At 38.7% G+C, this 15096-nt stretch overlaps 1 protein-coding gene across 1 annotated transcript in view; it reads left to right on the forward strand.

Moving 5' to 3' along the window:
• JADE3 (jade family PHD finger 3) overlaps positions 1-15096 on the forward strand; it is an 84883-nt gene that overhangs the window by 32140 nt on the left and 37647 nt on the right. The window contains exons 4-5 of the mRNA XM_011982826.1: positions 8894-9084; positions 11984-12195. Coding sequence (XP_011838216.1) covers positions 8894-9084; positions 11984-12195 — 403 coding nt within the window. The remainder of the gene's footprint in view (positions 1-8893; positions 9085-11983; positions 12196-15096) is intronic.

A 15096-nucleotide genomic window follows, 5' to 3' on the forward strand; every position in this document is an offset into this window, starting at 1 on the left:
TGGACAGTGACGTGATCAAATGTGTTATTCAGAAAAAAAAAAAAAAAAAAAAAGATGCTGAGACTTTTGAGGATGTTTGCTATAACAACTGGCATATTCCAATACATAAGGATTATTTCCCAGTATTTTCAAGTACATTTTAACTTAATTTACCATTGTATTACATTAGATTAATTCCTCTTTTTTTTTTTTTTTTTTTTTTTTTGAGACAAGATCTCTGTCACTCGGGCTGGAGTGCAGTGGCATGATCATAGCTCACTGCAGCCTCTACCTCCCGGGCTCAAGAGATCCTCCTATCTCAACCTCCCGAGTAGCTGGGACTACAGGTGTGAGCCACTGCACCCAACCAGTCTCAGCATCTTAACACAATGAAGTCTTTGTATTTCGCACATGTCTCCATCCAACGTGGGTTTGAATGCGGATCCCCTCTGCCCCACACAGTTATTTAGGGACACAAGCTCTTTTTATGAATGGTGCCTTTATTTACTACCCATTCTCTTTTCTACTCTTTTCTACTCTCTAACTTCTGAATCCAGTCAGCAAGAAAAGTGTGTGGAGGGTTATACAGTTTGGATTTTTTTCTGGGGGGAAGCGGGGGTAGGCTTTGAAGTGACTTACCCACCTACATATCATTAGCCAGAACTCACTCCTATGGCCCACCTAATAGCAAAGGGGACTGGAGAACGCAGTCTTGCTATGTGCGCAGGTGGAAATGGAAATAGGGTTTGGTGAACACCTAGCACTTATCTGCAGTTCTTTGATAGTGGCATTACAAAGTCAAAGCTATGAGAGCACAGGAACCTTACTGTTTTTATTCACCACTGTAACCCTGTAGTTGATGCTATGATCTACACTATACAGATTTCCATATAGTCTTAGGATCTTTCCACCTAGTGTTTCAGCAGGATAGTCTGACTTCTTACAGGCAGTTCAGGACTCCAAGAGTGAATGTTTTAAGAGGTAAGAAGTGGAAGGTGCTCATTTCAAAGCCTAGGCTCAGAAACTGACACAGTATTAATTCCACTCTATTTTATTAGGACAGTTGCAGAGGGCTCCCAAATTGAAGGAGAGGAAAATAGACCCCATTTCTCAATAAAAGACATATCAAAGGATTTGTGGCCGTCTTTGATCTACCACAGTCATAGTATTTTTAATGTTTGTCTTTTTTTTTTTTTTTTTTTTTTTTAAGAGACAGGTCTTGCTATGTTGCTCAGGCTAGATTCAAACTCCTGGGCTCAAGCTATCCTCCCGCCTCAGCCTCGTGATGAGCTGGAACTACAGGCACAAGCTACCATGCCTGTCTTGAGTTACTTGTTTTGTTGCCTATAGACAGGTTAGTCAGCTAGAGAAACTTTACTAACAAGACCAAAGTACACTCTTGCTCTTTATTTATTAACTAATTTATAAGATTATCAAAATACTTTAGCATTTTATTTCCTAATGGACTTAGAGCAGTAATTTTGGATATATATATATATAAATTAATTGACTTGATCCTTGGGTGCTAGAATTACTCTACTCGTGCTATAGTAACTGAAAATGGATGAGGGAGATATAAGAGTAGATAGAGCACATCCTTTCAGAATCTTTTTTCTGGCTTTCAGATGAGATTTTCCAATCTGTTTCACTGTCCTTTCTGCAGTTTTCCTGTTAGTTCAGTATAGTGTATATATGTGGTGATTGAGGGGAGGGGTACAGAGATTACAGAGCCATCTTACACTGTAAATTATAGCTGCTTAGGTAAGCATTGACTACCAAAAGAAATTTTTCGAAAGTAAGTTCAACAAATAAAGATGGTATTAACCCTATTACATGTGTCTAGGTAGACTGAAGGCTTTTGAGTCATTAACAGCGAGCTTCAGATATTTCTTTTTGGGTATTCATTTATATAGTTTAATCAGTTTCTATTGCAGTAAGATTCCAATGGAAGGAAAACAATGTTTCATTTTTTGTTGAAAGCAAACAAACATTATAAGTTGTATAATACACAGTGATTAATGAAGTTTTACTGTGTGTGTGTGCATGTGGGTATGTTTTTAAAATTACGGATTATTATACCAATAAAAATCAGAATACAAAAAAATTAACTGTGTAGTATATGCTTTTATACACGCATATATGTATATATAAATAAATGGGATTATTCTATAACTTGCTTTTTTCACTTAACAATATATACTTCTGCATCGTTAATAAAACTGAAAGAGGAAGTGATTGGATACAGATAGGTCCCTATTTCCCCTTGCAATGTAAACTCTGGACTTACTGGACTATGGAGATCAGTACTTTCTTTACTAATCTCTAGACTCAAATGTGTAACTGCCAACTGAACAGTTCCACTTGGATGTCCAGTAGACATCTCAGACTAAAAATGTCCCAAACTGAACTACTGATCTTCCCAAACCAGTTCTATTTGTAGTTTTCTAGGTTTAGCTGATAGAAAAATCTATCCTTCTAGCTATAACTCTGTCTTTTCAGTTTAAGCCAAAATTCTTAGTCATCTTTGATTCTTCATTGTCTTATATCCCATAGTCAATATAACAGGATATCCTGTTAATTCTATTTTCAAAATATATCCATATTTCATACAGTGAGTCAAAAGAACAACCCCTAATGATAAATGGGAACACATGTCTGCCTCCCACTCCACTGCTGTATTTGGTCATCTAGGCCTCTCCCATCTCCCTGTACTCTCCTCACCCCATCTCCTTCTTCCCACACCTCCTTTTTCATCCCATTTCAGGCAGCAGCATTCTATCACTTTTACTTTCAATTGTGAGAATTCATTAAGGAGCACAATGTACAGAGCACTTTCACACACGTTTATCTTATTTAAAATTTAAAACAGTCCTTTTGCAGTTGTGCCAGTTACTGTTGCTAATGATAATTTGCCCCCAAACTTAGCAGCTTAGAGCAACTATGTTATACTCATTGGTTCTGTGGGTCAGGAAATCAGATAGGGCACAGTGGGGATGGCCTCTCTCTGCTCCATGATGTGTCTAGGGCCTCATCAAAGAAGACAAAGTTTGAGAGTGACCCAATAGCTGGGCACTGGAATCAACTGAAGCCTTATTCACTGCATATCTGTGTAACAGCCCATGCCTGGGCTTGGATAACATGGACTACACATGGCCTTCCCATTAGTTTGACTTCCTCATAGCCTAACAACCTCAGCATAGTCAGATTTCTTACAGGCCTCAGGCACAGGGCTCCAAGTGCGTGCATTCCTGCAAACCAGGAGGGAGCTACATTCCATTTTATGACCCAGCCTTGCAGTTCTCATGGCATCACTTCTATTGATCAAAAACCATCACAAGCCCTCCCCTATTTAAGGGGAAGGAAGATAGACTTCACTACTTGATGAAGATGACAAAGTCACATTGTAGAAGAATGTGGGATTTGGAAAATACCATCTGTCGCAGGGGTTATCATTGTCCTTTGTTTTATAGATTGAGTCATGGAGGCTTGGAGAGAAGTGGTTATCCCAGAGTGGTAGTATGAACAAGGGTCATCTTGGGAAACTATTCCTAGAGTTGTTATTACAGTAACTACTATCTAGTTAGTTGTATTTGTGTGTTTAGAGATAAGGTTGCACTCTGTCACCCAGGCTGGAGTGCAATCGTGTAATCGTAGCTCACTACAGCCTCAAATTCCTGGGCTCAAGTGATCTTCCTGCCTCAGCCTCCTGAGTAGCTGGGACTACAGGAGCATACCACCACACCCAACTCTTATCCAGTTCATTTTTAAGGCATTTATTTCAAACCTTTACAAAACCTACGAGGTTTTGGTTTTATGCAACTTCTGCAGTGTTCACAAATGATTCTAATCCACTTATTAGGAAATGTAGCATAGTCTGTACCTACCAAATATTTAGATCAACTGAAGAGACACTAAGAGGTCTCTGTGTATAAGACACTGGAGGAGGCCATAGATCAGGTTAGAGTGACTGCAGTTACCTTTTTATTGCCTCCTCAGTTGGCACAGCAGTATCCACAGGGGCCAGAGGTAGTAGTGATCCAGCCACTAGCCTTCCCTGGAGAGCAGGTGTGATTGTGGGTCCTTTCACCAAAGGCTAGTCCTCTGGAAAGTTATTACAACATTCATTTACACGCAAGCATCCAAATTGAAAGTTGAGGTTACCTCATCCTAACAAAATTGCTCATGCCTCTAGGCTTGTGAGCTTTTGCTGATTTGGTCAATGGTCTAGTGACCATTTAAAGAGTGTGTCAGGCCAGGCGCGGTGGCTCACGCCTGTAATCCCACCACTTTGGGAGTCCAAGGCGGGTGGATCACCTGAGGTCAGGAGTTTGAGACCAGCCTGGCCAACATGGTGAAACCCTGTCTCTACTAAAAATACAAAAATTAGCCGGGCGTGGTGGCATGTGCCTGTAATTCCAGCTACTTGGGAGGCTGAGGCAGGAGAATCACTTCAACCCGGAAGGCAGAGGTTGCAGTAAGCTGAGATTATGCCACTGCACTCTAGCCTGGGAAACAGAGTGAGACTTGGTTTCAAAAAAAAAAAAAAGTGTCTCTATCCATAGTACATAGCCAAGAAAGAAAATCACCCATCCAGGGGGGATAATCCTGGGATTTCCTCCAGCTTTAGCCATGTTATATATACTCAAAGATATTGAAGCTGCATTTTAAAAACCCCAAACATATTTTTTCACTAATTCTCACAGCCCTTCCCCCTCTATCATTATAAATACAGTAATTTCTCCTTGTGAGTTTATATTAACTTCATCTTTTACCCACATATTTTCTCGTAGTTGGTGTTACTGTTTTAGTATATAATTTATTGTCATGGACTCGGTCCTTAGATGCAGACCTTGAGTTCAAGATACACGAGGAAAGATGAGTGAGATGACATTGCTGTCATTATCATTATTGTAAATTTTGCATTGAAGTCTAATGTCCACACAGAAAAGTACACAAAGCTGTACAGCTCAATGAATTTTCACAAATTAAATGCACTCATTTATCTGCCACTCAGATCAGGAAATAAAACATGGCTGGGCACGGTGGCTCATGCCTGTAATACCAGCACTTTGCAAGGCCGAGATGGGAGTATCACTTGAGCCCAGGAGTTCAAGACTAGCCTGGGCAACACAGACCCCATCTCTACAAAAGATTTTAAAACTAGCCATCGTGGTGGTGTGCACCTGTAGTTTCAGCTACTCAGGAGGCTGAGGTGGCAGGATCACTTGAGCCCAGGAGGTTGAGGCTGCAGTGAGCTGTGGTCATACCACTGAGAACTGCCTTAAAAAAAAAAGAAAATATTACCAACACTTCAGAACCCCTCCTTCTTTTCCCTGCCAGTAACTGACCTGCCTCACCTTAGGTAATAGTTTTGACAGTTTTTGAGCTTCCTATGAATAGACTCCTACAGTATACAGTCATTTGAGACTGGATTGTTTTGCTCATCAATACGATTTTGCCATCCATCCATGCTGTTGGATGTAGTAATTCATTAATTTTCACGCCTGTCATGCATTGTGTGAATATGCCATATTTTTTATTCTGCTCTTGATACATATTTGGGTTGTTTCCAGTTTTTACGTACCATAAAAATGCTGATATGAGCCTTTTTATTCATCATTTGGTGTGCATCTGTGTACACTTTTGCTAAGTATATACCTAGTGTGGGTTTGCCAGACCATGGGTATGTGTATGTTCAGCTATAATATCTGCTGCCAAAGTGGTTGTTCGAATTCACACTCCCACCAGCAGCATAAGAGATAATCCGTTTCCTCCATTTCCTTACCAACATTTAGTATTTTCAATTTTTGGACTGTCTTTTTAAGTTTAATTATTCTGGTAGATAATAGTGATTGTAATTTCAGTTTGCATTTCCGTGATAACTAATGAGGTTGAGAACCTTTTTAAAGTTTATTTGCCATCTGGATAGCCTTATTTGTGAAGTATCTATTTAGGTTTTTTGCCCAGCTTTTAATTGGGTTGTCTTTTTCTAATTAATTTGTAAGAGTTTCTTATATATTGTAGATATAAGTCCTTTGTTGTCTATGTTCAATTGCAAATATCTTCTCCTGTCCCGTGGATTGCCTTTTTATTCTCTTAATTGTCTCTTTTGATAACCAGAAGTTCTAGTTTCATTTTTCAGTCTCTTCCTTTATAGTTAATGGCTTTTGTGTCTTACTTAAAATATCTTTGCCTGCCCCAAGGTCAATATATTTTATTCTCCTCTGTTTTCTTCCAGAGGTTTAATGAGCATATTGTTATAGAAAAACATTTATAGCCTACCTTGTTCCATGTAGAATTTGAGGCAATTGAGACGAATAGTTAGCAAAATGGTCTTCCTTTTAGAAAAAGGTAACTCTTGACAAAAAATTGGATATTCTCCCTTCTAGGCCATGCACTAAAGAAACATGACATATTTAATCTCATAGTCTCCGAAGAATTCACATGTCTGTCCTACCTTTTTTAGTTGGGTATGTTTCAGTTGGAAGCAGGCCTCTAACAGCAATTCCCAAAATTTTAGTTTCAATTAATATTTGAGGTTTCTGCATTTTTCCTCAAATATTTGTTCCCTTTGGCTTTCAAAACTCCATATGGTAGAAAAATTAAAATGTGCAAATGTGTGTAGTTGTTATTAGCTTTATTCAGATTCATTATTTGGAATCAGAGGCTTTTGGAAGAATACTTAGGAGGCAATATTCTCTACATTTATAGGGTGGACTATGCCTGTGTATATTTTATGTGTATTCATTGGAATATGTTTATGTTTATAAATCCTTCCATATATGTGATGATGACTCTAGAGTAAAGAAAACTGGCTCCAGAAGCCTTCCGGAGAAATGATTTTCATTATTTTATGACATACATGTGTTTGTTTATTTTTTTAGATGGCCCGCCTTGTTCTTTAAAATTACCACAGAATAGTAATCCAGATTTTTCTCTTGGTTAACTTTTCTGAGGCCTCATACAGTATTTAAACTACCAATAATAACTTGGTGTGAAAAAAATTTATTTTTTCTCTGGTTTCCTTGCCTTGAGCTCTTGGATGTCAGGAAGGGTGAGGGGAAATATCAGTCTGCTTGAGCTTAGATTTATGGTTACTATTGTGTATGGATGGGAAATGGATTGAGTGTGCATAGCTCCATGGCCTCTTGGCTTTTAACTCATTTGCATAAATAGTGAAAATAATAAGGAATATTAAAACAATAACAATGGTGTTATTGAGCATCTATTTTTACTATACACTAAGCCAAACACTTTATCTGTTTTTTTCTATATAATTGTTATAATAGTCCTACAAGTTTGACATTTTTTTCCCTTCAACTTTTAAGTTCAGGGGTACATGTGCAGGATGTATAGGTTTGTTACATAAGTAAACGTGTGCCATGGTGGTTTGCTGCACAGATCATCCCATCACCAAGCTATTACGCCTAGCATGCATTAGCTATTCTTCCTGATGCTCTCCCTCCCCTCACTGACAGGCCACAGTGTGTGTTGTTCCCCCTACCATGTGTTCATGTGTTTTCATCATTCAGCTCCCACTTATAAGTGAGGACATACAGGTTTTGGTTTTCTGTTCCTGTGTTAGTTTGCTGAGGATAATGGCTTCTAACTCCATCCATGTCCCTGCAAAGGACATGATCTCATTTTTTTTTTATGGCTGCCTGGTATTCCGTGGTGAATGTGTATCACATTTTCTTTATCCAGTCTATCATTGATGGACATTTAGCTTGATTCCATGTCTTTGCTAGATATTATTTTTTATCATATTTAATGATTGTTATCCTTACTTTTTAGCTAAGAAAACTGAACCTTATATAAAGTAAGTGGCCAGGCATGATGGCTCATGCCTGTAATCCCAGCGCTTTGGGAGGCCAAGGTGGGCGGATCACGAGGTCAGGAGTTCAAGACCAGCCTGGCCAACATGGTGAAACCCCTTCTCTACTAAAAATACAAAAAATTAGCTGGGCATGGTGGCAGGTGCCTGTAATCCCAGCTACTTGGGAGGCTGAGGCAGAAGAATCACTTGAACCCGGGAGGCAGAGGTTGCAGTGAGCCAAGACCATGCCACTGCACTCCACCCTAGGCAACAGAGCAAGACTCCATCCCAAAATAAATGAATAAACAAACAAAGAAATAAAGTAATAGCCTGAGATCACCATGTAAGTGAGTGGCAGAAAAAAACAAGCCTCTGTGAAACTAAAGCTTGTTTTCTTTACCACCATCCAGTATTGTCTCCATGACAGAAAATTATTAATTTGGCTGAAATATATCTTTGGTATGGGATCTGGCTGTGCCTTTGTGCAGATACCACCCCCTCCCAGGTTTCCTCTTCTAAATAAACTTGGTGGCCATTGTACCAAGAACACACTAACATGACAACATTTTATTAGAATGAATGGGCTGGTCGTGGTGGCTCACGCCAGTAATCCCAACACTTTAGGAGGCCAAGTTCGAAGGATTGCTTAAGGCCAGGAATTCAAGACCCGCCTGGACAACATAGTGAGACCCCGTCTCTTACCCACCAAAAATCTTTTTAAACGTTAGCCAGGTATGGTGGCATGTGCCTGTAGTCTCAGCTACTTGAGAAGCTGAGGCAGGAAGATCACTGGATCTTCAAGGCTGTGGTAAGCTATGACCTTGCCCACTGCATTCCAGCCTGGGTGGTTGAGCAAGAGCTTGTCTCTAAAAATTTTTTTAAAAATTAGAATGGTGGGAACCAGGATCTATGAGAGTGAATAAAGAATATTGTTAGCAGTCAGTGAGTTAACAGCATATGACAAAACTAAATTTGTAAAACCATTTGCTTTCTAGAAAGGAATCTGCCATACCTCCCAGAGGGCATTTAGCCATCTGTTCAGTGCCTGGAATCTGTCATTTGTTGATTGTTATCATTGTCTTTCTCTTGCTTTTCTAGGATTATAGCTGAGAAGGTAAAGGACGTTCTGTTTATCCGACCCCGGAAGTATATTCACTGCTCCAGTCCAGACACCACAGAGCCTGGCTACATCAACATCATGGAGTTGGCAGCATCTGTTTGCCGCTATGACCTAGATGACATGGACATCTTCTGGCTTCAGGAACTCAATGAAGACCTTGCAGAAATGGGTAAGTTCTTTTCTCGCAAGTAAGTTGTGACTTAACTCATATTTTGTTGTTTTTTTTTAAGTTATCAGAACCCTTTAGCTTTTTATTTTGTTGCCTCCTTTCTTTTCTGGCCTTTTCATTTATTTTTCTTGTTGATTTTATCTTATTTCAGTTAGATATTTCTTCAAATGCATACATAGAAATAGAGCAATAACATTTAAATATGACCTTTTCTTTCCTTATTCATGGTTAATGGCACAGATCAAGGATAGCATGTAGGTTTCATGAAGTTGTTTCCCAATTCAGGAAGTTTGAGAGTGGCCATAGCTGATTGGACTTCTGGTTGAGAATTCTGAGGCAGGTTCCTGGCCTGAAAAGCAGTGTGATCAGTGAGCAGGGCCAGAAGTAGAGGCCCCTCTGGCAGGGGGTTGGAGAGAATCTCCAATTTCAGCCTGAGCAGCACCACTGCAACTGACAGATTGCTATGACAGTACCCCTTAATGCAGGACTTGCTGCCTGGAAGAAAAGTTGCAGGCCTAGGGCAAAACATTCACAAAGCAGTTCTTAGCTACTTCCACAGAGTTCTAGAGTTGTCATACAATTTTCAAAAAAAATGAAACAAAAGCAAATAAATGTATGTTTACATATGAAAGTAAACATAATTAATGCTTTTAAAGGAAATGTGTGCCATACAATACCATACCAACAATACTGAGAAATGCTAGGCTGAAAGATAACTCATTTTATACTTACACACAGTTCTTGTTCATCTGTTTTTAAGTCTCCATATAAGATATGGTGAAAGATACATTTGATCTCATTTTTGTTTGAATCACATTTTATTTCATTTTTGTTTGAATCACATTTGTTCATTTTATTATAAGGATCAGTGGTTTTTCTTTTCTTCCTGCCCTCCCTTTTTCCTTTCTTTCTTTTGAGCCTAGCATCTGAATGCACATGAATAAAAAACTAAAATTATATTAAATCAGTTTGGCATGGGGAATGATAGTTACTCTGCCGGTAACCAGTCCTTATTCCTTGATTTTTTAAAGCTTTTTGTTTTGTCTTTTCTTGCTCTGCCCCCTAAGAGGAGAGGGGAGTGGTAAATTTAGGGTGGCAACCACAAAGAGAAGGGAATAAAAGACTGACAGAGAAGTAAAATCAGAATATGATGACATAATCAAATGGATCCATGGCTCAATGTGCGCTTGTGTTCATAATGCATATAATATCCATAGATATCACAATCATTACAAGGCTGCCTTTGGCATGAAACTACCTTGTTATGAGGTTCCTTTGGTATTTTGTAACTAATTCTCCTTGGATGAGTTTTTTAAACAAACTTTTTGTTTTGGAATAATTTGATTTACAGAAAAGTTGCAGTTAGTACAGGGAGTTCTCATATACACCTCACAGTTTCAGTTCCCCTAATGTTAACATCTTACTTTACCATGGTACATATGTCAAAACTACAAAACCAACACAGGTACATTACTATTAACTTCAGACTTTATTGGGATTTCAAGGGTTTTTCCACTTACCACCTTTTTCTATTCCAGGATCCCATCCAGTATACCACATTGCATTTAGGCTTGGAGGAATTTTAAAAGAGGATTGCAGTATCTCAAGCTTTTCTTTAGGGTGAATAATATTGCAGTGAGGTATCTAAGAGCTTAAAGTAAACTTTTTAAAAACAATATTAAGCATATTATGAATTAAGGACTTTTTTGAGTGCTGACTACATATTGAGCACCATACTAAGCAATTACTTCATCTCAGCTTCACAACAAATCAGTGGGTTTCTTATTATTATACTTACTTCATAGATAAGAACACTAAGCCCTAAAGAGGATAAATAACCTGTCAAAGTTTACATAGCTAATATGAGGTAAAGTTGGAATTTTAATCCAAGTTTTCTTGTAACCAGACACTATATTCCTTTCCTCCAAAAAAAAAAAAAAAACTGTGTAACTTGTCTTGGCTGGAAAAATGAAACATAAGGCCTGGACAGTTTTTGGTTTCATAAGTAGCCACAACCTTAAAATGATAGTTTATGTGGAATTCTAAAGTTTCCTAGGACATCTTATATTACAAATGAAGTGGAATACTTGGGTATGTTTGTTTTGAATCATTTTGAGGATTATTCCTGAGTTTACAAGTTGTTAGAATAAATACGTAAGTGCTCTCACAAAATTTGATTAATAAGTGTGGAAGGCTAAGATAAAATAAAGATATAGCTGGAAAAAGGAATCAGGAAGCAAAGAAGGTAATTTCAGAATTGAAGTTAGAGCTTTGTAAATTTTAATAGGTTTATATGTTGTTATAGTTTGCCATTGAAAAATATTATTAGATTTTTTTAAAAGTTATATTTGAAAAACAAAATATTTTATATGTGTAATCACCTACACATAGGACCTAGAATTTTCTATTATGGGCTTCATACATTTTCATATGAAATTTTCCTTGTATAATCATTATATATGCTCTTTGAAGCTAACTTGCTAAGAATGAATTATTATGTCCAAATAGTTATGTAATTTTAATTACTATGCTACAAATGATCATGTCCAGAATTATAAAGCTTGGTGAAAGTCCTCCTACAGTGGGAATAAGAGAAAATAGAGATTTAAGAGGAGACTGGCTAGAATTTGGACAAGAAATCGAAAGGGTCAGTAATATATCTTCTAAGGAACATGGTGAAATGTATATCTCCTTTCATGTGTCAAACACTAATACATGATTATAGGTAAATTTTAGAGTAGTACTAGCAAAAGATTTTTTGAAATCTGGTTGTTTTAGAGCAGGAAAGAGATGTTTTTATCCTTTAGAATCCTACCCACTCCTGCACTGGGCTCACAGTAGGTGATTTGGGAATGACAGCTGACTGATGGGTTGATTGATTGTTTGTATTTCTGTGCAGGTTGTGGGCCAGTTGATGAGAATCTTATGGAAAAGACAGTAGAAGTCCTGGAACGCCATTGCCATGAAAATATGAACCATGCTATTGAGACAGAGGAAGGGCTAGGCATAGAGTATGATGAAGATGTGATCTGTGATGTGTGCCGGTCTCCAGACAGTGAAGAAGGGAATGATATGGTGTTCTGTGATAAGTGTAACGTCTGTGTGCATCAGGTTAGTGAGAGTGGAGACCGTCACCTCCCTACGGTCAGCCTTTCTCAAGCTCAGTGATGATCTCCAGCACCCATATCTGGGTAGCGGCTTGCATTTAAGGGTGAAAATAAAGATTTGGCCTGGTTGTTCTTCAGTATTTCCTCTAGAAACAATACTTCTTATGACCACCAAGATGACTTGCTGACTAACTTGACCCCATGGGGCTAAACCCAGGTCTTTATTGTGTCACTTTGTGCCCAGACCATTGGGATTGCCTTGTTCAGTTCTCCCCTAGGCCCCTGCCCCAGGGGGATCTCATTTGCTGCCTGTCTGAGGTCTCTCCTCTGCCTTCAAATCTCCATGGCCTCATGAGGTTACACCCATGGTCAGTAACCTTGGTGAGTTTACACTTCCTACAGATAGAAGTCCAGACTCCTTATCCTGGCACTCAAGACCCTCCCCCATCCCCTAAACATGCCACTGCTAAGAAGGTCCACCCCACTTTTAAAGATCACAGAATTTTAGGACTGCAAAAGACTGTGTAACTCTTCAATCTTACACAATACCAGGAGAGGTGAAGTGACTTTACCCAAGCTGGTTATTTGTCATTCTTTCTACTACACTGCCTTTTTAATTAATAATGATTATGATATCAACCCTCCTCTCAGCTCTTTCCATTTTTTCCCCCACAAGCACTATGCTCCAACAAAGTAAGGTTACTCAAGGTGCAGTGATGAATATTCCTGACACTGTCCTATCTCCCATGTTTCAGCTGCACTCCAATTTGTAAATGCCTCCTCCTATCTCCCAGCTATCAAAAATCTACATATTTTTCAAGGTCTAGTTCAGATCCTTTCTTGAACTCCCTTGCCCTAAGTGGTTTTTCATTCTTCTGAACCTGTTTATATTTCATTCATTTTGTTAATTTATCTAGCAAATAGGTACAGTACTCCATGGGCCAGGATTGTGCTGCATGCTGAGGACACACTCAGTGATGAAGAGAGGCAGACATGGTCTCTGCCCCCAGGGAGATCATAGTCTGGTGTAAGAAATATAGGGAAACTGCCAATTTATCATCATGTGCCAAGTGTTTTTATAGATATAAGTCCAAGCTGCTGTGGAAGTGCATCTGTGAGAAATGAGGGTCAGGGACAACTTCCAAGAGGTGGCATCCAAGCTAAATCTTAATGTCCAAAAGGAGATGTCAAGTAAACCAGCAATGTGTGTTCAGGCAGAGAGGAGAAATGTTCATACAGGGTAGTGAAAGCAGGCAAAGTATGTCAGAGGCAACTGAAGGCTTCAGAAACTATAAAGTGGCAGAGCAGAGTAGGGAAGGCATGGAGAGTGAGGGTGGAGAGGGATACAAGAGACGTGTGTAAAGGACCTTCTGACAAACTAAGGAACTTCAGTTCTGTCCTGTCAACCCTGGAGGATGTGATTTGTATTTTAGAAAGATCATTCTGGCTATAAAATGACTAAAATAATTAGAATAGATAACATAGCAGATAGAAACCAGGGCTTAAGATTATTTTAATTCCCTGTGCCACCTAACCTAACCACCCTGTATGTAAAAGGTACTCACAATTATTATGTGACCAATTGGATCTTTTTCTTCATTTACCTTTAACAAAGTGAATTTTGAAAATTTGTCTTCACTTTACCAATTATTGGCATTTATATCAGACTTTAAGTGACAGCAGAAAATGTTTACCACTTAACTATGAACTTAAGTATTATATCTCACGATACAAGCCCACAGTCCCTTCTCTGCAATTCCAAAATTATAAAGTTCTGAAAACCATACGTTTTTGCTGAAGTTTCACACCAGAACTGATTTGAGGACAATACCAGAACCCACCCAGTATGAGGCCATTTGTAGTCCTTATCCATTTTATGTAAATACTCATATATTTTGTTAGAGAACTATTAATGTGTTTGGTTATATGGTATTGCCCCTGGTCCCACTGGGGGCTTAGGCCATATACTATATATATACTTTCTTAAGATCTGAGCAATTCTGAATTTCCTAATTTTTCTTACCCTAGAGGTTTCAGATAAATGATTGTGGATCTGTAGTAGGCTTAAAAGGAATAGCATAAAGGTCATCTGTATATATTTCCTATGTTTGTCCTTTACAGTTGGGACAAAATAGTAAGTATTCTCAGGTTCTTTAACAAAATCAAATGTAGCATAATTATCTCCAGTGCTATTTATTAGTCTTGAAAACGATTCCGGTAATGACTATAAATGATGCCCCTTTCTCACATAGAAAGAGATGAGATGACAATAACTGACCAGACCTTGCAGAATGTAAACTGGTATGTATTAAAGCTGGGACATTGGTACCCTATAAAGTTTCACGTAAGAGATTCTTCCAAAGTGAGTATATTTACTTGGATTCTAAAGAGATACTTAGCTTAGAGCTCCCTCTGTTGGCTGAAAAGTGACTTAAAATGCTTTGGAAGCTTTGGTTTACTCCCTAACAGAATGGGGACATGTTGACATCTGAATTTATTAAACATGATTTTTCTTCTTTACTGACACCATATTACATTTCAGTGTTCTTCAGTGACAAAAATACACTTATAGTCAGTACTTTAGAAGAGATGTGTACATAAGTAGCCTTTAGATTTTAACAATGAATTTACCATTTTTTCTTTAAAAAATGTGAAAGTTGGGCTGGGCACAGTGGCTCACGCCTGTAATCCCAGCACTTTGGAAGGCCAAGGCGGGTGGATCACGAGGTCAGGAGTTCGATACCAGCCTGGCCAATATAGTGAAACTCCGTCTCTGTACAAAAATTAGCTGGGTGTGGTGGCACGCACCTGTAGTCCCAGCTGCTCGGGAGGCTGAGGCAGGAGAATTGCTTGAACCCAGGAGGCAGACATTGCAGTGAGCCAAGATTGCGCCACTGCACTCCAG

Source organism: Mandrillus leucophaeus, unplaced genomic scaffold (assembly GCF_000951045.1).
Source record: "Mandrillus leucophaeus isolate KB7577 unplaced genomic scaffold, Mleu.le_1.0 Scaffold243, whole genome shotgun sequence".
Lineage (NCBI taxonomy): Eukaryota > Metazoa > Chordata > Mammalia > Primates > Cercopithecidae > Mandrillus > Mandrillus leucophaeus.